Consider the following 19,428-nt stretch of genomic DNA (forward strand, 5'->3'; position numbering starts at 1 on the left):
GCAGATTGCCCCCTCAGTGCCCCGCAGGATGGAGTCTCCCACAACAAACACCTTTCGCTTTGACTTGGGGAGAGCTGGGCCAGTAGCTGTGGTTGAGCCTGGGTTGCCTGCGGAAGCTGGCAACTGAGCAGGATCTGCTGGGGCTGCAAGAGGTGCGAACCTGTTGCTAAGCTCCGGCGAGGGAAGGGCCTTGGTGCGGTGGGCCTTAGGGCCCTTGACCACCTTGGTCCATGCCCCTGACTGGGCATGGAATAGAAATTCTTTCTATTGAATTTAACATTCTTGCTGTTATGTACCAGCACAATGCTACAATGTCTTGAGTCTGATGTTGTAAGTGAAATCTGACTCTATAAAAACAAAACCATGGAAATGTACAAAAATCATGTAAATGTTTCCACTGGTTTTAGGTTTTATAAAACCGTATTATTTTTAAAGCCGAAATGTTCCCCCTGACAATGGCCCTTAATCATAGATAAAATTCCTGTTTTAAAGGCTGTTATTGAAAAAAAATGAGCAGCATACAAATAATAGACTCTGAGGGCAAAAATATCCCCTCAGGACTGCAACCCAAGTAGTATAAGTGAATTATACTGTAAGCTTGATGGCAATGCTAATTTCAATGTTCCTAAATGCAACTGTGGTTCTTTTTGTTCAATTATCATACGTGAAAGGAACTTCAAAAGTTAAAACAAGGAAAAAGACCAGGAATGCTATAAATAGGGGTGTACTGATAAAGATTTTCTTGGCCAATACCAGTAGTCAATTATCAACCAGCCATGTCAGCCAATACCAACCCAATAACTGATATTAACTACAAGACGAGTCATGCTGGGCAGAGTTAGACAGCTCAGCTCTGCCCTCCCCTCCCCATCGCAGTCATATTTATGGCATTTGGCACCTTTTACAGCACTCACTCCAGCCCCAGCCTGCAGTCCGAGCTGGGGTGACCAGCAAATTGCAAGTAATTTTGGCATTGGAGACAAACCAGGGAGAGATGAATGGAAGATGGTAATGTAATCATGATCTGAAGCCCGGGGGGAGAGAGCTGCTGGCATTAAAGAAGCATTTCTCAACCTGTGGGTCATGACCCAAAAGTGGGTTGCAAGAATATATGAAAGGGGTACAAACAACCTTTAAAAATGGATCAACAAACTTGAAAAATGTATTTACCTTTAAAGGTGAAAAAGGTGGGAAACCATGGATTTTCCCTCGCAGGCTGACAGAGTTCCAGCTTGGAACAGGCTGCTTGCCCCCTGCTTCTTCTCCCCTGGTACTACACACTGGGGAGCTGGGGCATGGGGGGGGCAACAGACAGCAAGTCAAGAGTAAGGGGGATTGGGTTGGGACTGGCCATTGATGTTTACAAATGGATCCTGGTACAAAGAGGGTTAAAAAGGAGGGAGGCAGCATCAGTTATTAAGAAGAAGCACGCACAGGCTTAGGCATATGTTAATGAGGTGAAGGGAAGAAGCTAGCTGCTGTGCAACACAAGGAAGTGGAATCAGAAGCAAAGAAAGGGAGCAAGTAAATGAGATGGACTAACAGGACATGCTGGCACCAAGAGAAGTGCTTGAGGCAAAGTCATAGGCAGTACAAAGAATCAAGAAAGGCATACTAGTATTAAGAGTAATGAAAAAGTATACACACCAAGGCAGAGATGAAGAGACGCTAACAATAGTAGAAGTAGAGAAAGGCAGGAGCCAGGCTGCAGGTAGAAGTAAGGGGACATATGTTTTTGGGGAAGAAATGAAAAAAAGCAGGCTTTCACTACTAGGAGATGAGGTAGGGAATCCATACAAGGGAGGGATGGGGCCTAAATACTTGCAGCTATTTTAAGTATTTGACATTTATATTCTTTTTTTTTACTTTACAGGTTTAACTAAATGCAAATATCAGCAAAATAGCACAATGCATGCTTCGAGTCAAGCCTAATCCAAGATTCAATCATTCCTAGTTATTATGTTTTCAGTCTGATGCCCATTACGAAATAAACTAGAACTATGGAAAATGACTTATTTGGCAATTACATACAGTTTTGCAAAGAATAGTGCGTGTGCCATTCTGACACTCATCTGTAATACATCTCGTATATTTAAAAATACTTACAACCTTGAACGACTGGTTTAGATCTGATAGAGTCTTTAACTGTTGACCTGGTAATAGTATCTTTCTCATTACCATTTACTGTGGTCTTCTTCAGGCAATCTAGATTCCATTTTTTCCAAACAAATTTCTGTGGTTTTAGACCTGAAAAGAAGGTAACTTTAGAAAAACACAGAATATTGGTGTTACTTTTGAAAACTGCCCTGTACCAAGCATCCGAAAATAGGTAGGGTAAAGTAGAGTTATAACTTTGAAAACTGTCTCATTATCAGTCCATTCTTAGTATCAGACAAAGTAGGCTGTCACCCACAAAAGCCCATGCCTCTCCAAACATGTTAGTTTACAAGGTGTCACCCAGTAGGCTTTCTGCCCAACTGCAGACTAACAAGGCTAACTATGTCTCTTTCAAAATAAAGTTACTACTTTTTAATTTCCTTTCCAGGCCTCAAGTCTTGTGCCTAAAATTACGCATGTGAACAGTCTGGCTACCTTCAGCAGGATTACCTACAAGCTTAAAATTACATGCGGGCAAAAAAACGTGTAGGTTCAAGGCCATAATTTATATTTTGTTTGGATTATTATTCATGTTTATACAATTAATAGAGATTAATAATTTACATTAATGTTTGAGATAACAATATTTATTTCTTTTCTTGTATTACATGAGCTGCTTCCAAAGAAACTGCCAAAGTATTCTGATTTTCAGCAATTATGTTCTCACTGCACAATATTCATCTTCATGCATTTCACTAATTGCAGTAGAATTAATAGTGGTATCAGTTTCTCACTAGCATTTTAAAAACACAGATTTTTAAAAACTTTCTTTAAAAAATACTATAATTGGTAATACATGACCAATATAAATAAATTCTTGGGAAGCTCAAGTTAGGCTCTTACTGAAAGGTTATTATTATTTTTTAAACAGTGCTTCTTTTTCCTCATATAGGGACTACGAATGCTCATCTTTGGTTTAATTTTCATCTACATTAGTATTACCTAAATGGACTATATTTGTTATCTTCCTTTTTTCTTCCAGTTGGTTTTAGGCAGGAACTTCTTGATTAATATTTTATGAAAGGAGAAATCTCTATTTTGTGGTTGTTCCATTTCTAGTAATTTGACATTCTTTCATTGCAAAGGCTTTGTATTTTGTCAAGGCTGTGAATTATTTTGGCAGTTGTGCACAATTCTGCCTTATTTTGTGGTTCTGAACTTCCGTTCCAGTAGAATTTTTGCTGCTTCTAACACAGAAGTTTCTGTTCTTCCAGAATGATATGGAATCTGTTCCACAGCAGTGGTATCCTAATTCTTTTTGGTAATTATTCTAAATCCTGATAACTCTGCCCACTATCTATTCATAGTAATTATATGTTACAGAGAACATCCTTGCATTTATTCAGCATGACCCATATAGGGGTCATAATGCCTGCTTATTCCCAACTAGTTAATGTTGGGCTGCCTGTTGGCTAGCCCTGCACTGAAGCACCCTCATACCTCAGCCAGCCCCTTCACAACACACAGAGCCTGGTTGGAGTGGCCCTGGGGTGCTCTGACTGGGCTCCATGTGCTGTGCACAAATAAACTCCGGAGCAATATTCTTCAAAGTGTTTTTGCTCCATGGCACATATTCAAAGAGCGCATTCAGGAACAAAAAATTCTGGAGCAGTAAGCTCTGGAGTTTATTCATGCTCATTAATCATGTATCTAGATGCACCCATTATTATTATTATTTGGTAAATCATGTAGATCAAACTTTAAAACAGTAAAATCAAACCTCTTCTGCCAAATAAGTTCTAAAATGGCAACTAAAGCTGGATCCCTGCAATAATTCTCATAAAAATTGTCTCATTGCTATTTCAGAAGTGAATACTAGTTTTAGTTCCAAGTCCTTTTATAATATACTCATGTTTAATTGGAAGGGAAGATACTCTAAAGCTCCCTTCCAGTAGACATTCTTGGCCTGTCTCTGCCTGCTTCCTTTCTCTGTAATCACATGACACCTTCTCATTTATTCATAGCAGAAATGCTAGATTTTGCATGTTAACTGCACTACTGTGCTCAACACAGGTTCTTCCAGAATATTCCCATATGATCACAAGAAAGAATCAACAAGCTGAGTTTTGCAAACAGCAGTTTACACTTATAGCACTACTAGTATGAATCCCTGGAGATTCTCAGATCCTTGCTGGCTAATTCCAAAAGCTTAAATATTTTTTCAGCTGATGCCTTCTAATGATGTCTACAATGATCCACAGATTAGAGATAATAGCTTGAAAAATGTTTTTAATCAGTCTTACATTCAGGTATCAGGCAAAATAAATTCATTTCTAAAGGAAGACCCATTCACAACAACTCATATTCCAGAATACTTTATAGTGCTGAGGTATCTTATAGTACTATTAAACATGGAGTAATATTTCATATGAAAAGTTACAATGGATGAATTTACAATTTAAAAAATGAACAAACCCAATAGTTCTAGACAGGCTTTACCAAATCTAACTGGCTAACGCTTAAAAGTGAAAGGTACTGAGCCAAAAGTAGCAGTAAAATAATGGAGTTAACAAATATGAGAGTTGGGAAAAGCTAGAGGAATCAAGACTGTCTAATATTTCCCGGTACAGCAAGACAAAAACATCAGAGGATGGACATTCTGCTTTAACTAATATTACTAAACAAAAAACACGGAAGCCCAGTTAGATTGCTATGTACGCATCATGAGAAGCACTACAATTAGAAAATCAGAGAGAGTAAACAGATTTGTTGAGAGGGTTATAAAGAATAGTTAACAGTTAATGCTTGTGAAGAACTGTATACCCTTTTCCTAAGCATTTTGAAATATGTCAGGTCTCATTTTATCTTTTTCTAAATAAGAAAGAAAATATGTTCCAGAGGGAAGATGAACACTCAGCTCAGAGTCTCTGCATTTGCTTTCTGATCTACTACCAATTGTTTTCAATTCCCAATACCCTACAGAGCCAGCAGTTGGAATTTGTGATAGTGACACTTTAGATGAGAAAGCTTTGAGAACACCAAGTGTAACAGAGCAATTCTTACTATTATTAAATACTACCTATAGTCTTAATGAAGGAAAGCTATACTGAAATGCTAATATCTGGAAGATTTACAATTTAAATATGTCAATTAATTAACAGTACCTGATACCCACTGAAAGATTAGATCTACTAGTCCATCCTTGAACTCATCATCAAAATATGTAGTGGATTCTGGAAATGCTTCACAGAAAGCAACATAAATGACTTGTGACAAACAATCAGGGTACACCTGCCAAAATAAATATTACAGTTAATATAATAAGCTTACCCAAACTCCTTCCATACTAAAGTTAATGTAGTACAAACTCTTTTTTCATAAAGTGTACTCAAATGAAAAGTACCAATCACTGAACTGCTGCATTCAAAGTAGTTGGAGCTTTCATTACATGTGGGAAAGATTAAAACAACTATATCAAACATAACAGCAGGTCTAGTAGCTCAAAACCTCAATAAACAGGAGTAAACATCAGAGTTAACAGCTAGATGAAGCATTGGAAAGTGATAATTCTAGACTCTTTTTTTTAAAATTATTAATTCTGGGCTAAAATGCAGTTTATGAAATAAAAATTATGTAAGATTTAAGTAATCACCATATGTAATGAAAAGTAAGCATTTTGAAGAATTCTGCCCTGTTTATTGTAGCATTACATTTCATTGGTCATTTGCTGTGAGCCAAATATTAATTTCATACTGAACATAAGCCATTCCCACATTTTTTCTAGAATCAGCATGTTCTTGCTCCTCTCTCTCTCTCTCTCACATGGTCACACACAACTCGTTTTCTGTAGCTAAAATGCTGTGGGCGAGATGTATGCATCTGTGGTGGGCCAGTAAGGGGTGCTTCTGAGCTGAGCCACCAACCTCACTGTGCCCAACCACCCTCCAGGCTCCCTGGGAGGTCCTCATGTCTCGCCGACCCCCTTCCTGGAGCATACCCACTAGCTTGGGGGTAAAAGCACCACCACCCAGGGTCTGGAGTGATCCTGGCTCTGTGCCCACTGGGAAACACAGGCCCAGTAGCCCTTGAGGGTACTCGACCCACTTCAAGAACTTGGGGTGCTTCCCTCAGTCTGAAGCGCAAATAGTGGTCTCCCTAAGTCAGCCGAACCAAGGGGACCCCAAGGCATAATCTAGACCCACTCCCAACAAGTCTCCCATGCTAGGTACAAAGGAGAACTTTATTGGTTACAAGGGGTAGGTTTGAAATAGGGTACACAGTAGAACAATATCAGAGAAATCCCATAGAGCAAAAAGGGTGTCTGGGCAGCCTTTGATCACACATCTGAGTTAATGAAAGCTATATATCTAGTTAGATCTCAGGTAGCTTACTCACAGGTATCATCCAGAGGCAGGTGGAGATTCCCTCTGGAGACAGGCAGTTGATTGATTATGAGTTTCAAGCAAGACAGCAAGTCTCAGTCCAGCACTTCTCTCTCTGCGTTTTCATCATGGCTACTGCCCTTCCTCTTGGGCGGTCTTTAACTTATATAGACTTTATGACCTCATTTACCTGGTCCAATGGAGACCAGCACCTGTTGGCTGCCAGCCAACCAATTTGAAATGCATCACTGGTTGTTGGGTAGACTGGCAGGGTCTTTAGCTCCCCCTCTCAGTCAGGCTGGCATTGCTTAGAACAATAAGGAGCCATAAGCCCCTCACCCAGGTATGTGATGCCAATCACGTAGGCAGAGGGAGCAGGTTTTCCCCCTCCCTCAGGAATGCATCCAATTCAGGTTACCTAAAGAGATGGGATGTCTGCCCTCTGCAGGGACCATGTTAACCAAATTGTCACATAGCAGAGTTTTGGGGAGAGACAAAGGTGGCATTCTGCCACAGCATCCACATACCTGTGTGTGAGAGAGAGAAGGAGCCACCAGGCTCCAAGACTTACGGGCTAATCAAAGGTTTAGCAGCCCCGGGTCTGCAGCTCCAAGGAGCCCGACAGAGATTCCCCTTACCCAGGTGTGTCGGGAAGGGAGGGACCGATAATTCCCCCACCAGTATAAAGAAGAGCCTGGGACAGGCAGGAAGCAACAATGCAGAACCAGAAAGAGGAGGAAGAAGAGGAGGAGGTGGTGGAGCATGCCGGCACATGCTGCGGGGAACTCTAAAAGCAACGTTGAGTGCTGGTAGGAGCCTCTGGCAGAGAGCAAAACCCCAGTTTGCTGGCCCCTGCGGGGAGCAGGACTGTTTGTTTCCTGGCCAAGAGCTGGCTGAGCCCCCCGGGAGAAGGGTACCAGAAGAACCCTAATGGAGGGGCACTACTGACTTTGGAGTACCGAAGTACATGTAATAGTGGCACAAGCCAATAGTATAGACTTAAGCTGGTAAGAGAAATCATGGAAAGCTCTACAAAGGGCTCTCAGAGAAAGAGAGAGAGCCAACAACTGAGACTGACCCAATGAAGGTCAGGTTTGATTTCGAGTGTGGCTGCAGACAGCTGGAGCAGCGACACAGGCCAGGAGAGCCTTCTCTATTTTCATGTTTTCTTTCTGAACTTTCTTTTGCTGTTTGTTCGAGAGAAACTGAGGACACGTGGCTGGACCAATTGGCTGGCTACCACCCAGTGTAACGGGCAAGGGTGTAAGGGTGGCAGAGCCCTCAGAAACTCGGGACCTCACGGGACGCCAGTGAGACTAATAATTGGACTACACATGAAGGTATCTGAACCAACTCCGTTAACATCAAGTCATGGCAAGCGAAACATACGCGTGTAAGATCCCCAATTATAGCTGATAACACCCTAAGTGGGGTCTGTCTGGTCCACAGGGGACGGCGATACCCGACATTGTGGATTATGTCCACATTTCTATAAAGCTCAAAAATTAAATCTATTCAGGTAATATTAATAAGGAAATAAAGAATCCAGGCCCTTGGTTTTCTATAATTTTGGTATCCATCACTATATTACATATAAAACGCCATCTCTACTACAAATTACTCTGAACTTAAAATCTGAGGACATATGATGGTTCTGGTCTAAAGGATGTTGTTGTTTGTCACATAATACACCTTACGACAGTTATTTACATTAATCTCTCTACTTCTAGTTCTTCAATGTGGTTTGTAGGCCAATGGATCCCACCAGAACAAGATATTTGGGATTTCTGCTCTTTATTGGCCTGATAGCTAGCTTTCCTCTGATGGTCTGTATGACTGCGTAGCTAAAAAGTTCCCAAAGAAAGGAGGGAAAGCTGACAGAATAAGTCTAAGAAACCTTTTTAATTATTATTACTTTTTTTTAAATTGCTGAGTAACTTAACTAAAAGAATGATTTTCAAGAAGCACAAATACAGGGTGTCTAATTTCTGCAGAACCTTATGAGAATTAAATGCCTAAGTGCCATTTGTACCACTGAAAAACATCCTTAAAATACTGGTATAGAATCTCAAATATAAATTATTGTTTGTTTAAGAAAAGGTAAGATAATTGCTTGTTAACAGCTTAAAACAGACTCACAACCTAGGAGTAAGTTCCAAGGGGCATAGCTTCTCAAGGCAGACTCAGAACTTCTGACAGAAGTAGCAAGACATCCTTATTTACTAGTTTTTCTCTGATACTCATCACAAGAGTTTCTGAACACCTCACATAAATTTACAACGTTTTCTACATAGCTGCATTATTAAGAAGAGAGTATAAGTATATGTATATATGTCTCATTAGAATCACAAAGTGCCTTACAGAAATTAATTGACCATGTCCCAAGATAAGATTCAACCCCTCCCTTCTTGAGTTAAAGGTCATCTATGAACCTTCATGGAAGAGATGGTTATGTTACCGTTAACTTACATGCAATACAGTGGAAGTCGGAATTGCAACTTTCACTGTCAGGGTGCTACATAGAGTGACATATTTAAAAAGGCCAGATCTACAAAAGGTATTTTAGATAATTATACTCCATTTAAAATAACAATTCCATTGATATCAGTGGGACTTTAAGTATCAAAATAGCAGTTAGATGCCTAATTATCTTTATGGGTCCAAGCTTAAGTAACAGAGCAGCCTAGGTTTCTTTCAAAAGAAAGATAGGTACCTAAGTCTCAATGTCTTTCAATACGGCTTATGTTCTTAAGTAGAGCTGGCTAACAACGAGGATTTCTAGTTTCTAGGAAATGTATTTGTCCCTTCTGGAATATGGCTTCAATATAATAAAACCTCAAACTTTTCTTTTGTTTTTTCAATTTTCAGTAAACCATGTGTTCCCCAGACTTTACAGCTGCTCAATGAAACTAACATTCTTGTCAGTTGTACTGTTAATAGAAGGACAAGAACTTCTACTTTCCTGAACAGCTGAAAGGAATCCCCGAGGTCTCCAGCCGCAGAGTAAACCCAGGGGCACATCTGATAGGTGACTATGGCTGTGAAATGCCTTGGGGCTGGGAACTCTCACTTCCTAGGGTCCCTAACTCAGGATAAGCCCCAGAAAACATGTCTGCCCACTGTTTCCAACATCTTCAACTCCAGGGGAGACCTTCCAGGAACCCAGGCAGTTTTCTCAGAACTCTCACTTGGTTTTAGTTATAAAAGTTAGTTGTATCTAAGATGTTTCAAATTAAATATTTCAGACTCGAGGAACTTTCATTTTCAACAAAACTTTCAACAAGAAAGTTTCTTACCAGCTCTACTCCAAAGTTACGTGCATTGTGAAAATGTTACTCAAGTACCAGCTTTGTCCTCATTTCTCTTTCTTTTGTTTGGCTATACAATGTAGTTTTAAGCAGAGCAATTTTTGTAGATCTCTAAGTAAAGGATGCTGTCTCTGTATACCTTCCCCTTTTAACTATCTAATTTCCATGCAGTTAATACATTTGAGAATAGTATTTGGAAGAGGAAAGACAAGATCCTAAAAACTTGAAATCCTAAACCACTGTACTGCTACCTGAAAAAACGCATCTTTTGTATTCCTGGGAACACACTGGAAAAGTCCCACAAAACTGCCTGCAATTCTGTCAAATAAGTGGTCTTGATCTTCCTGGTTAGTCTTAAAAGGAAAAGAAAATTGGAAAAAAGTGTTTCAACATAAAATCAAAAGCATATTATAGGTTAATACAATGATATGTGAAATTTAGACTACTACTCTGCAGCTTACTTAAACACAAGTAACGCGATTACTCACAGGAGTTAACATACCAGGCTGAATTAAGCTGTACGAATTTCTTGTAGCATTGATTTGCTAATACAAGAAGCAACACTGTAACCATTTTACATTCTGTTATAGTGTCAGTCCCACATTTGCTTAAATGCTACACCAAATCATGACCAATGACCACAACAACAGCCCTGTAATGTATAAACACCTTATCTATTTTTCAACAAGGTACCTATTGATATTTTGAGTTAAAGTTACAGGGCATGTGCAGACGTTACACTTAGATCAACCTAACTAGGATTAGGTCAATCAAAGGGCTGATTTTTATAGACACTGGGAGGTGGGGGGTGGGGGCTAGGCTGGGCAAAAATATGGTTGGCCCAATCTGAATTAGTTAACCTCAGGATATGAATTAAGTTATATCGGGAACAAGTTAGCCCAACCTAACTAATGCCTCTACAAGTTTGAAGTGCAGCCCTGGGGTTGAGGAAGCCCAGCTGCTCATTACAGACCTGGAGCTGTGCTCTTCCTACTTCTGCCCTGCCTGCCAACTGGGCTATTTTTAACCCCCCAGCCTGCTTACTCCCAGACAACCCCCTCCCCACCCATGGCTGTTGAAGACTCTATTCAATCTCTCCCATGAGAATAGAATCACACCTCTGTACAGCCAAGAATTTGTATTTTGTTCATTTGACTAGAACAGATGAGAATATTTAACATGGATAAGAATATTTAACATCAATTTATACCTGAAATTGCTGAAGAAACCACCACCAAAAAGAATCCTGGAAAACAGCAATAGATGCTTCTGAGAGAAATAACTTTCTCCAAACTTTAAAGACAGCTCTCTGTTAAAACAAAAAATTTTCTTAATTTATTTATCCTGATTCTAGAGATTGAAAAACAAAATATAAAGACAATGAGCTGTGTGCTCCAAAATAAAATTCAGCAGATAGCATGAACTTTTCTTGGCTTCAGCAGCTACTTGGAAAAAACCTCGTGAGGGTACTGCCCAGGTCTCGCAGAATTGGAAAAAAAAAAAAAAGACACTTTTAGTCCTCTACTTTGGGTATCTTAACATTGAGTCCCAAACTAGATAAACACATTGCCTGATTTTCATGTGTAAAGCAACTGCAGCTTCCATGAAGTTGGACTGCAATCTCAGATGTTCAATACAACTGAAAATCAGGGCACATTAATGCCCACAAAATTAGTGAGAGTATAGGTAAAGTTCTGACAAAGTTCTTTGGGTAAATCCAATATCTTTTATTAGACCAACTCAAATAGTTAGAAAAATTCTTCTGTCCAAGCTTTCAGGTACAAATACCCTTTGTCAGGCAGAGGAAGCATTTGCAGTTGGTCTGTGCTCTTCCTGGATGGAGTAGTAAAACAACCAGAGGCCACTACATATGCAAGAAAGCCACTCAGTTAAAGTGTAAACTGAGGTAGTTAATAGGTGAGAGACAAGGGGTGGGGGGAGGGGAGGAAGAGGATCCCCCGCCATGATGATCCTGGCTACCCCCTGCACAGGCTATTAGGACACCAGTTGGCTGATCCCTGGTACCAGCCTCAGGATCACATTGGAGTCAAGGGGTCCAATATGTCCCTGAGGCTGGCAGCAAAGATCAGCTGACACCCACCAAGGAGCAGTGGAGTCAATGACTCTGTTGCACCCCAAGCCTAGGAGCCCCAATCAGCTGCCAGTCCCAGTCTCCAGGTGCAAGAAACTTAAACGTCTCGGCTGCAACCTGGTGCCTGGGCACAGAAATCAGCAGCTGCTTCCAGCTGCAGGGGTGCACTGGAGTCCTTGACTCTGTGGCACCTCAGCAAGTGAGTGGCCTGGGGCATGACAGAGACAAGGCCTCTGATGCACCCCTGCAGTTGGGAGCAGCAGCTGATCTGCACTCCCAAGCTCTGGGATGCAGCAGTCAAGTGCTCCATTCCACCCCCATGGCTGGGAATGGCAGCTGCTCAGGGCTCCCACCTCCAGAGCATATCACAGCCCTTGACTCCATGCGTCCTGCAGGCTGGGAGTGGCAGTCAGCTGATGGGCTCTCCTAGCCTGGGGAGCATGCAATCAAGTCAAAAGCTCCCATGCACTCCCTAAGCCTCAAGCTCCAATCAACCGGGCTACATGTACATTTTAAGGTGTGATGGGAACCAGCCACAAAGTTATCGCATCATTTTGGGTAATAATTTTATGACTTAGTCCATGTTTTATCACACCATTAATTGCACTACCACGTGGCTGGGTTACTACTTAAGATGCGATTAACTGGTTAATCATGTCTTAAGTGTAACATGTGCTGGGGCCTTTGAAAAGGATACTTACATACTGGCCAAGCACTACCACCCGTTAAATTGAAAGCTGCAGAAGTATAACCTTTGTCTATTTACACCACAAAGGTGTTAAGCTCTATTAACGTTCTCTGCCAGCAATATTTTTATATGTGGAAATTATAATAATGTATATTTTGAGGGACTGACATATCAACCTTACTGCTGAAGTTTAGTATTCCATTACCAGCTTTCAACATGAGTGTTTAAGTGTACAAACTTTTTACTTAAAAAAGTGCTTGTGCATACGTACTGGCATATTGCCTATTATTTAGAAAAACAGATGACCTAGACAGCTCAAAATCCTGAATTTTAGCTCCATCCCCAATTCCATAAAGTCTGCTTTTTGTCATACTGACACTACTTGGCCTTGAACAAATGACAGAATTTAATAACTGACATAATAAATAAATCTGACATTCAATCAAAGTGCATGAATTCCAGAAAAATGTGGTGCACAAATGACATAGTGCTTACAATAGTCTCTTTTACAAAAAAAGTGAATGTTAAACAACTGCAATAGTACTCCACATATAGAATTATAGTTTTTATACTGATCAGAAATGAAAACTTTGTATTTATAAAGATGAAAATAGTCAGGGCAAGTTATGATTACTCAATGCAAAAAAAAATAGAAATTAAGATACGGGGATGTCAAACATAGGTAATATTGAAGTGGAAAGACTGAGAGGGTTTGGGTGAGAGGAAGACAGGACCCAAAAAAGAACAGTTAGTTCTTCAAGATGGCTTTTTCCACATTACTTCCATTCTCTTGGTGAACATATGCCACAAGTATGTAAAACTGTATTCTTTTGGTCAGCAGTGTCCTCTGAGGCAATGTTTCACCTTAATCATCCTTGGTGGACCTCCTTCCTGCTGGCATAATAAGCAGAATTGGCCTTGAATAGTAGAGCGCAGCATTAAAGATTCACAGCTTCTAAGTCTGAGTTTACAACTGTAAATTACTCTAACATAGTTTCTTTCAAAACAATATTTAGCTTTGAGCTGCTAGAGTAGGGCAAGCTTTCATTGTTGCTGCCTGTTATTACAGAACAGGTCAGCCTGTTCTGTAATAAATAAAGGACATAATTGTCTAGGTTTATCTTTTTGGTATCCTTCAGGAGTACCTAAAGCAGATACAAAAAACTTAATGGAAAAAAGGACCACGTGATAAGGCTGATCTCTGAAAGATTTTGAATAATTTATGTCAGCAATTTCTACTTAGCAAAATGGAGTGAAGACTACATACTTTGAAATTTTGAGCTTTTATAACCAAGTCCCACAGATCTGCAGCATCTAAGTGTCTCGGCAGTTCTGAAAGCTGTTTTACCTTGAAACCCGGGTACTGACAGTTCTAAACAGGAAAAAAAAAGTTTAATTGTACAAGCTAATTATTATGCTTTTAGTTATCTTAGATTTGCACAGCTATTCTGCTGAGGATATCAGAAAAAACATATCTCCAAAATTTTTTAAATCTGAAATTAAAGACACTTACTCTATAACAGAGATGTCCCATTTTGGGAGCCACATTTTATCAGCAGTTTCTTCACCAATTGTTTGTTCCCATTATTCAGTCCTAGTAAGAGGTCCAGTTTACCAGCAAGTAATTTTCATTTAGTTGTCAGCAAATTACCAGCAAGAGGTAGGATCATCCCTATCCAAACCATCCTACAGAAATCCATGGTCTAACCTCCTAGCCAAACTATGCAGATAAACCTGACACAAAACCCAAGACATAACACACCAACCTGTCACAGGTAAAGCAGGGGGAAGACAGCAGCCAATGTGGATGTTAATATAGGCTTGAGAGATCCCAGTTAGAGGGCCATGGCCCCCACTACAGAGGAAGGCAAAACCCCCACTGGCCATACCAATCTGACCATAGGGTAAAATTCCTTCCTGACCAAAATATGGCAATTGGCCTGACCCTTTAGCTAGGAATGACTGGGTTTAAGTCCCACCAGGAACACTAGCACACCCAAGTCAAAATCTCCAGCCTTCCCTGTAGCCAGCATCCAATGCCTCTGAGGAAGGCTTTTTAAAAACAAACAAGCCCTGACATGCAGCAGGGGGGGCCGGGGGGATTCCTTCCCAGCCCCATGCGGCAATCATCATAGCCCAGAAGCTTGGGAAATACCCACAGTAGAATGTAAATATAGCTATACCTAGGTCACCCCAAAGCAGTGGCTGTCCAAGCTCTTCTTGAACATCTTCAGTGATGCAGAGTCCACAACTTCCCTTGGCAGTGTATTCCACTGCCTCATTCACCTAACAGTCAAGAAGTTTTTCCTGATATCCAATAAACCCTATTTTACTGCAACTTCAAGCCACCTATCTGTGTCCTACTCTCTATAGCAAGAGAGAAAAGGCTTTTCCTCTTCATTACGGCAACCCTCCAAGTATCTGAAAACTGCTATCATGTCCCTTCTTAACCACTTTTTCTGCAAGCTGAACATACCTAGCTCCTTCAACCTCTCCTCATATGACTTGCTTCCAAACCATGTATTATTTTTGTTAACCACCTCTGGGCCCTCTCTAAACTTCTCCACATCCTTTTTGGAATGTGGAGCCTAAAACTCTACACACTGCTATAACCAATGCCAAGCAGAAAGGCACTTATCACCTCCTGCGTCTTGCACCTAATTGCTTCTATTGATGCATCCCAAAACTGCATTCACCTTTTGTAAGGCTGAATCAGACTGCAGACTTAATACTGAGTCTATGATCTACCAGGACTTCCAGATCTTTCTCCGTAGTGCTGCCATCATTCCAGGTGTCATTTTGTATTTGTATTTATGATTAATCGTCCCAATGTGTAGCACCTTGCACTTGTCAATATTGAATTTTATCCTGTTAGCTTCAGCCCAGGACAGTCACCTGTGAGACTTGACTCAAAACCTCCTCCTATCATTCTGATATGGATCCATTTATAATTACTAGGGCTGTATGAACATTTGGAGATGATTCGACCCAATTTGGAGGCCGAATCTCTGAATCCAAATCGAATCAGGAGAACAATTAAAAGCTCTGGATCAATTCAGAAAAGCTTCAGAAAAGATTCAGCCACTTCGGAGATTCGGCCATAGACTAAACAGGCAGCTGACACAGCTGCCTCCAGCTGGTAAATCTGCTGGGACTGTGGGAGGGATGGGGTGTGTGGGAGGGAGGGATTGGGGCTGGGACAAGTTGCCCAAGCAGGGCAGGGGGGCATGGGATGTGGGTGCAGCAGTGCTGGGAGCAGAGGCTGCCGCCCAGAGCGAGCCAGGACTGCATCGCACCGCCCCCTCCTCCTCCATGCATCGGCTCTGGCAACAGAGATCAGGGTCTCCCAAGGTCTCATGGCAGAACCCCCCGCGTAGCATGGCACAGTGGGGGGCAGCGGGTATCGCCCCCTCCCCCCCGCCTGGCATCTATATGGCAGCTGTCGCATCATGCTGGTGCAGTGTGTCTTGGCAGGGCACCATGCACTGCCTGGGAGCTGGGGCCACTGGGGCTGAGCAATGCTGGGCTCTGGCTGGAGCTGCCCCAGCTCCCAGACAGCTGGGGAGTTCTGCCACGAGCACTCAGAGGCCCCAAATGCCGTTCCTGCCGCCGGTGAGTGCGGGGCTTTTTTTTCCCTAAAAGTTCTGCACTCACCAGCTGCAGCACTGACGACTGGGGCCTCTGGGTGATCACAGCGGAGGCCCCCCATGCAGCATGAGGCAGTAGGGATCACCCCCTCCCCCCGCTTGGCACCCACGCAATGGCTGTAGTATTACGTTGGTGCAGTGCAGCTCGGCAGAGTGCTGCGCGCTGCCTGGAAGCTAGAGTGGCTCCACGTGTCAGCCAGAGCCTGGCACCTCTCAGCCCCAGCAGCCCCAGGTCCCAGACACAGGGAGCACCCTGCCGAGTCGCGCCACACCTGCACCATGAGGCAGCTGCCTCATGAATGCCAGGCAGAGGGCAAATCCCACTGTCCCCCACTACATGGGAGGGCTCTGCCATGAGCCCCCAGAGGCTCCAATCACTGCTTATGCAGCCCGTGAGCCCAGAGCTTTTTTAAAAAAAGAGAGCCAGGCAGAGCAGCCATGGGGGCTTCTCCCACAGCTCCCCCTGCCCAGGGACAGGCAGGCACAGCCAAAGGACTCGCAGGAGAACCTGCAACCACCCAGCTGTGTCTGCCTCTACCCGACTGGCCCGAATCACTGACGAACCTTCCAAGCAGATTCCAAACCAGATTAGGCCAAATCAATTCAGGACAGTGATGCAAATCTCCTAATCAGATCACTGTCCTCCAAATCAGCCAAATCTGAATCTGAATCGAATACTTCCCTATTCGCACAGGCCTAATAATTACTGTATTTTTTTGGTGCACTAGTCAACACAATGTATAAGTCAACCCTATATTTCTGATCCAAAAAGCTCCCAGGGAGGTTTGCCCCATGGGCAGCACAACTTCATGACATTTCTTTCCATCCAGTCCTCCAGGTCTCTCTGAATCCTTCCCCCACCCTCCAGCATATCTACTACTATCCACGGCTTGGTGTCATCTACAAACTTGCTAAGGGGCACTCTATGATATCTTCCAGGTAATTTAGTTGAAGGTAGCCACTGTGGATTTCCACTTGTAATTATGTTCCAAGTGCACAGAAGACCATGGTAGGCTACTGTTCTAGTTCAGAAAACAATACCTCTGTGCCTTATGTAAACCTTTCCTATATTTTGAACATTCTGTTATTTTTTACCTCAAGCCAAGTGGCTTACCTTGTGCTTCAAAGTGCAGGAAGTAATATAAAATAATAAATCTAGACATTTTTGTAGTGATACAAAATTTTCAAAGCAGCAGGCAGCTATTCACTGATACTCTTGTGAAGTCCATGGTTTTTGACATGCTGTTTTCAATATTACTGCTCAAGCAAGTCAGTGAGTAGGTTTTGGATCTTATATTTGTCATCTGAGGAGAATTCAGATTTTCTATCTTTGTTTATCTCAATAATATTGTCCTTTAATTAGCTCAGTTAAAACTACAGTAGTAGGTTACGTTAGAATTCTGCAGCCGCTTCTCTATCCAATGAAATATGCTCAAAATTGTTATTTTAGGGCTCAGACTTGGGAACACACCTGAGTAATGTTACTGACATAACCTAGCATTCTTAGCTGGCAAAGTTCCCCCTTCTGTACTTTTACCAGCCAGTTTTGGTTAGATGGTCCTTTAATTCATGCTTAAAGTCAAAGAATCTCTAGGAGCTATAGGGATCAAAACACAGAATTGACAAAGAGCCACATTTGCTTCCTCAGATCCTTTATCAAGCACATTTTAGAAAGACACACATTGAGCCCCACAATTCAGAATAACCAACACACTAATATTATATTTAGATGTGCTTTTATATCATGTATGGAAATGTATGTAACTAAAAAAAATGATCATGACTCTCTAATACATATATATTTTGGGCCTGATTCTGTAGTTGTTTCTTTTCCTGAACTGATTTCCATATCCTTTGATATAATATGTTGATATATCACAATCTATAATATTTGGTAACACTTACCTCTACATTTTTATTACTTGATTCCTTAGGAATGTATTTAGCAACCTGAAAAATGTTTTTTAAACAAATTATTCAAAACTAATACTAAATGCATTTTTCCAATGAAGTAAACATCTTATGAGATTCTCAGGTACAACAAGAGAACATAAAATACCCAAATATTACTTCAAATTCAAAACAATGGCCTGCGATACCCAAAAGTCTTATGTCACATTCCCCACCTCAATATAAAAAAGGGTTATAATTTTCCAAGTAGCTTTGCCCCTCTGAGCATTGGTAGAACTTTCCCCTAGACACCAGATAAAGTACCCTTTGGAAAACTGTTCTAAGGGTGCCTGTACATATGCGGGGACTCTACTCCAGTGCACTGTACAGCACATCAGAGCAGATCTGATTAATCAAGTCTGCTGAAGCACGTTAGTTAGCATGGTCCAGCAGCCTCTGCATCTCATGTATTCTCATGTATTCAGCATCCCATGGGGCTGCATTAACTAAAGCTCTTTGAATAAGCTTTAGTTAAAGCACCCCCGCCACCATTTTGAAGCATGGGAAGCTGAATACACAAGACGCTACAGATGCTTTTAATTAGAGAGGCTCTCAGAACCACTCAAATTAAAGCCACCTCCCCCCGGGAACATATATAAAAATTCCCTAAATGTGTAAGACAATTAAAAATATGTTTACAAATAAATAATATACCTTTGATTTTCTAAGCTTGTCTGATTGAGTTGACATTCTTTCAGGATCAATACACTGAGTAGCAATAGCTTTAAAAAAAAAGAGCAATGTTTAGCAAAAAAGTTGTCAATACTATCCTTTTAACTTCAGGATAAACTCAGGATTTCAACTGAACTGAGGCTCTTCTTCAGCAAAGACATAATATTAGGTATTGTGTATAGTGCGCTTGAATCAATTAGATGAAGCGTAAGCTTAGTAAAATGTGCAATTTCTTTCTTTTCTCACTGTCTCTTTATGACACAAATTTGTGGGGCTCATATTTGTCTGAGGTTCTACACATTTTTGCTGGTATTTTGATCTCAATCACAAAGGTAAATATGTGAATAAATCTTAGTAGGATTAAAGCTTAAAATTATTGGGTTTTATTATAAATTTAACATTACATCTACATTTGAAATTTAGAGAAAACTTAACTGACTAAATATGAAGGCTCAATGTACAGCAAGCCAGCCACTGTTAAAGGAATCCTCTCACTGCCAAATGTCCCTAGGCTGATTCACTTTCTAAATTTAAAAATCTCATCTACCTAAATCTATGATGGACCTATTCTTCCTTTTAGAATGGGACAGAC

The 19,428-nt window shown here is 41.3% G+C and overlaps 1 protein-coding gene across 1 annotated transcript; it reads right to left on the reverse strand.

Moving 5' to 3' along the window:
* Nucleotides 1-2,026: 2,026 nt before the first annotated feature.
* Nucleotides 2,027-18,883, reverse strand: FAM227B (family with sequence similarity 227 member B). Its single transcript, XM_019533949.1, has 7 exons — nucleotides 18,819-18,883; nucleotides 18,120-18,164; nucleotides 13,835-13,939; nucleotides 10,998-11,096; nucleotides 10,039-10,140; nucleotides 5,262-5,388; nucleotides 2,027-2,247 (listed from the first exon to the last, which is right to left on the reverse strand). Exons 1-7 carry the CDS (start codon nucleotides 18,852-18,854, stop codon nucleotides 2,093-2,095), a joined length of 669 nt encoding a protein of 222 aa, XP_019389494.1. The 5' UTR covers nucleotides 18,855-18,883; the 3' UTR covers nucleotides 2,027-2,092.
* Nucleotides 18,884-19,428: the final 545 nt, after the last annotated feature.

Source organism: Crocodylus porosus, unplaced genomic scaffold (genome assembly GCF_001723895.1).
Source record: "Crocodylus porosus isolate Cpor-Errol unplaced genomic scaffold, CroPor_comp1, whole genome shotgun sequence".
Taxonomy (NCBI): Eukaryota; Metazoa; Chordata; order Crocodylia; family Crocodylidae; genus Crocodylus; species Crocodylus porosus.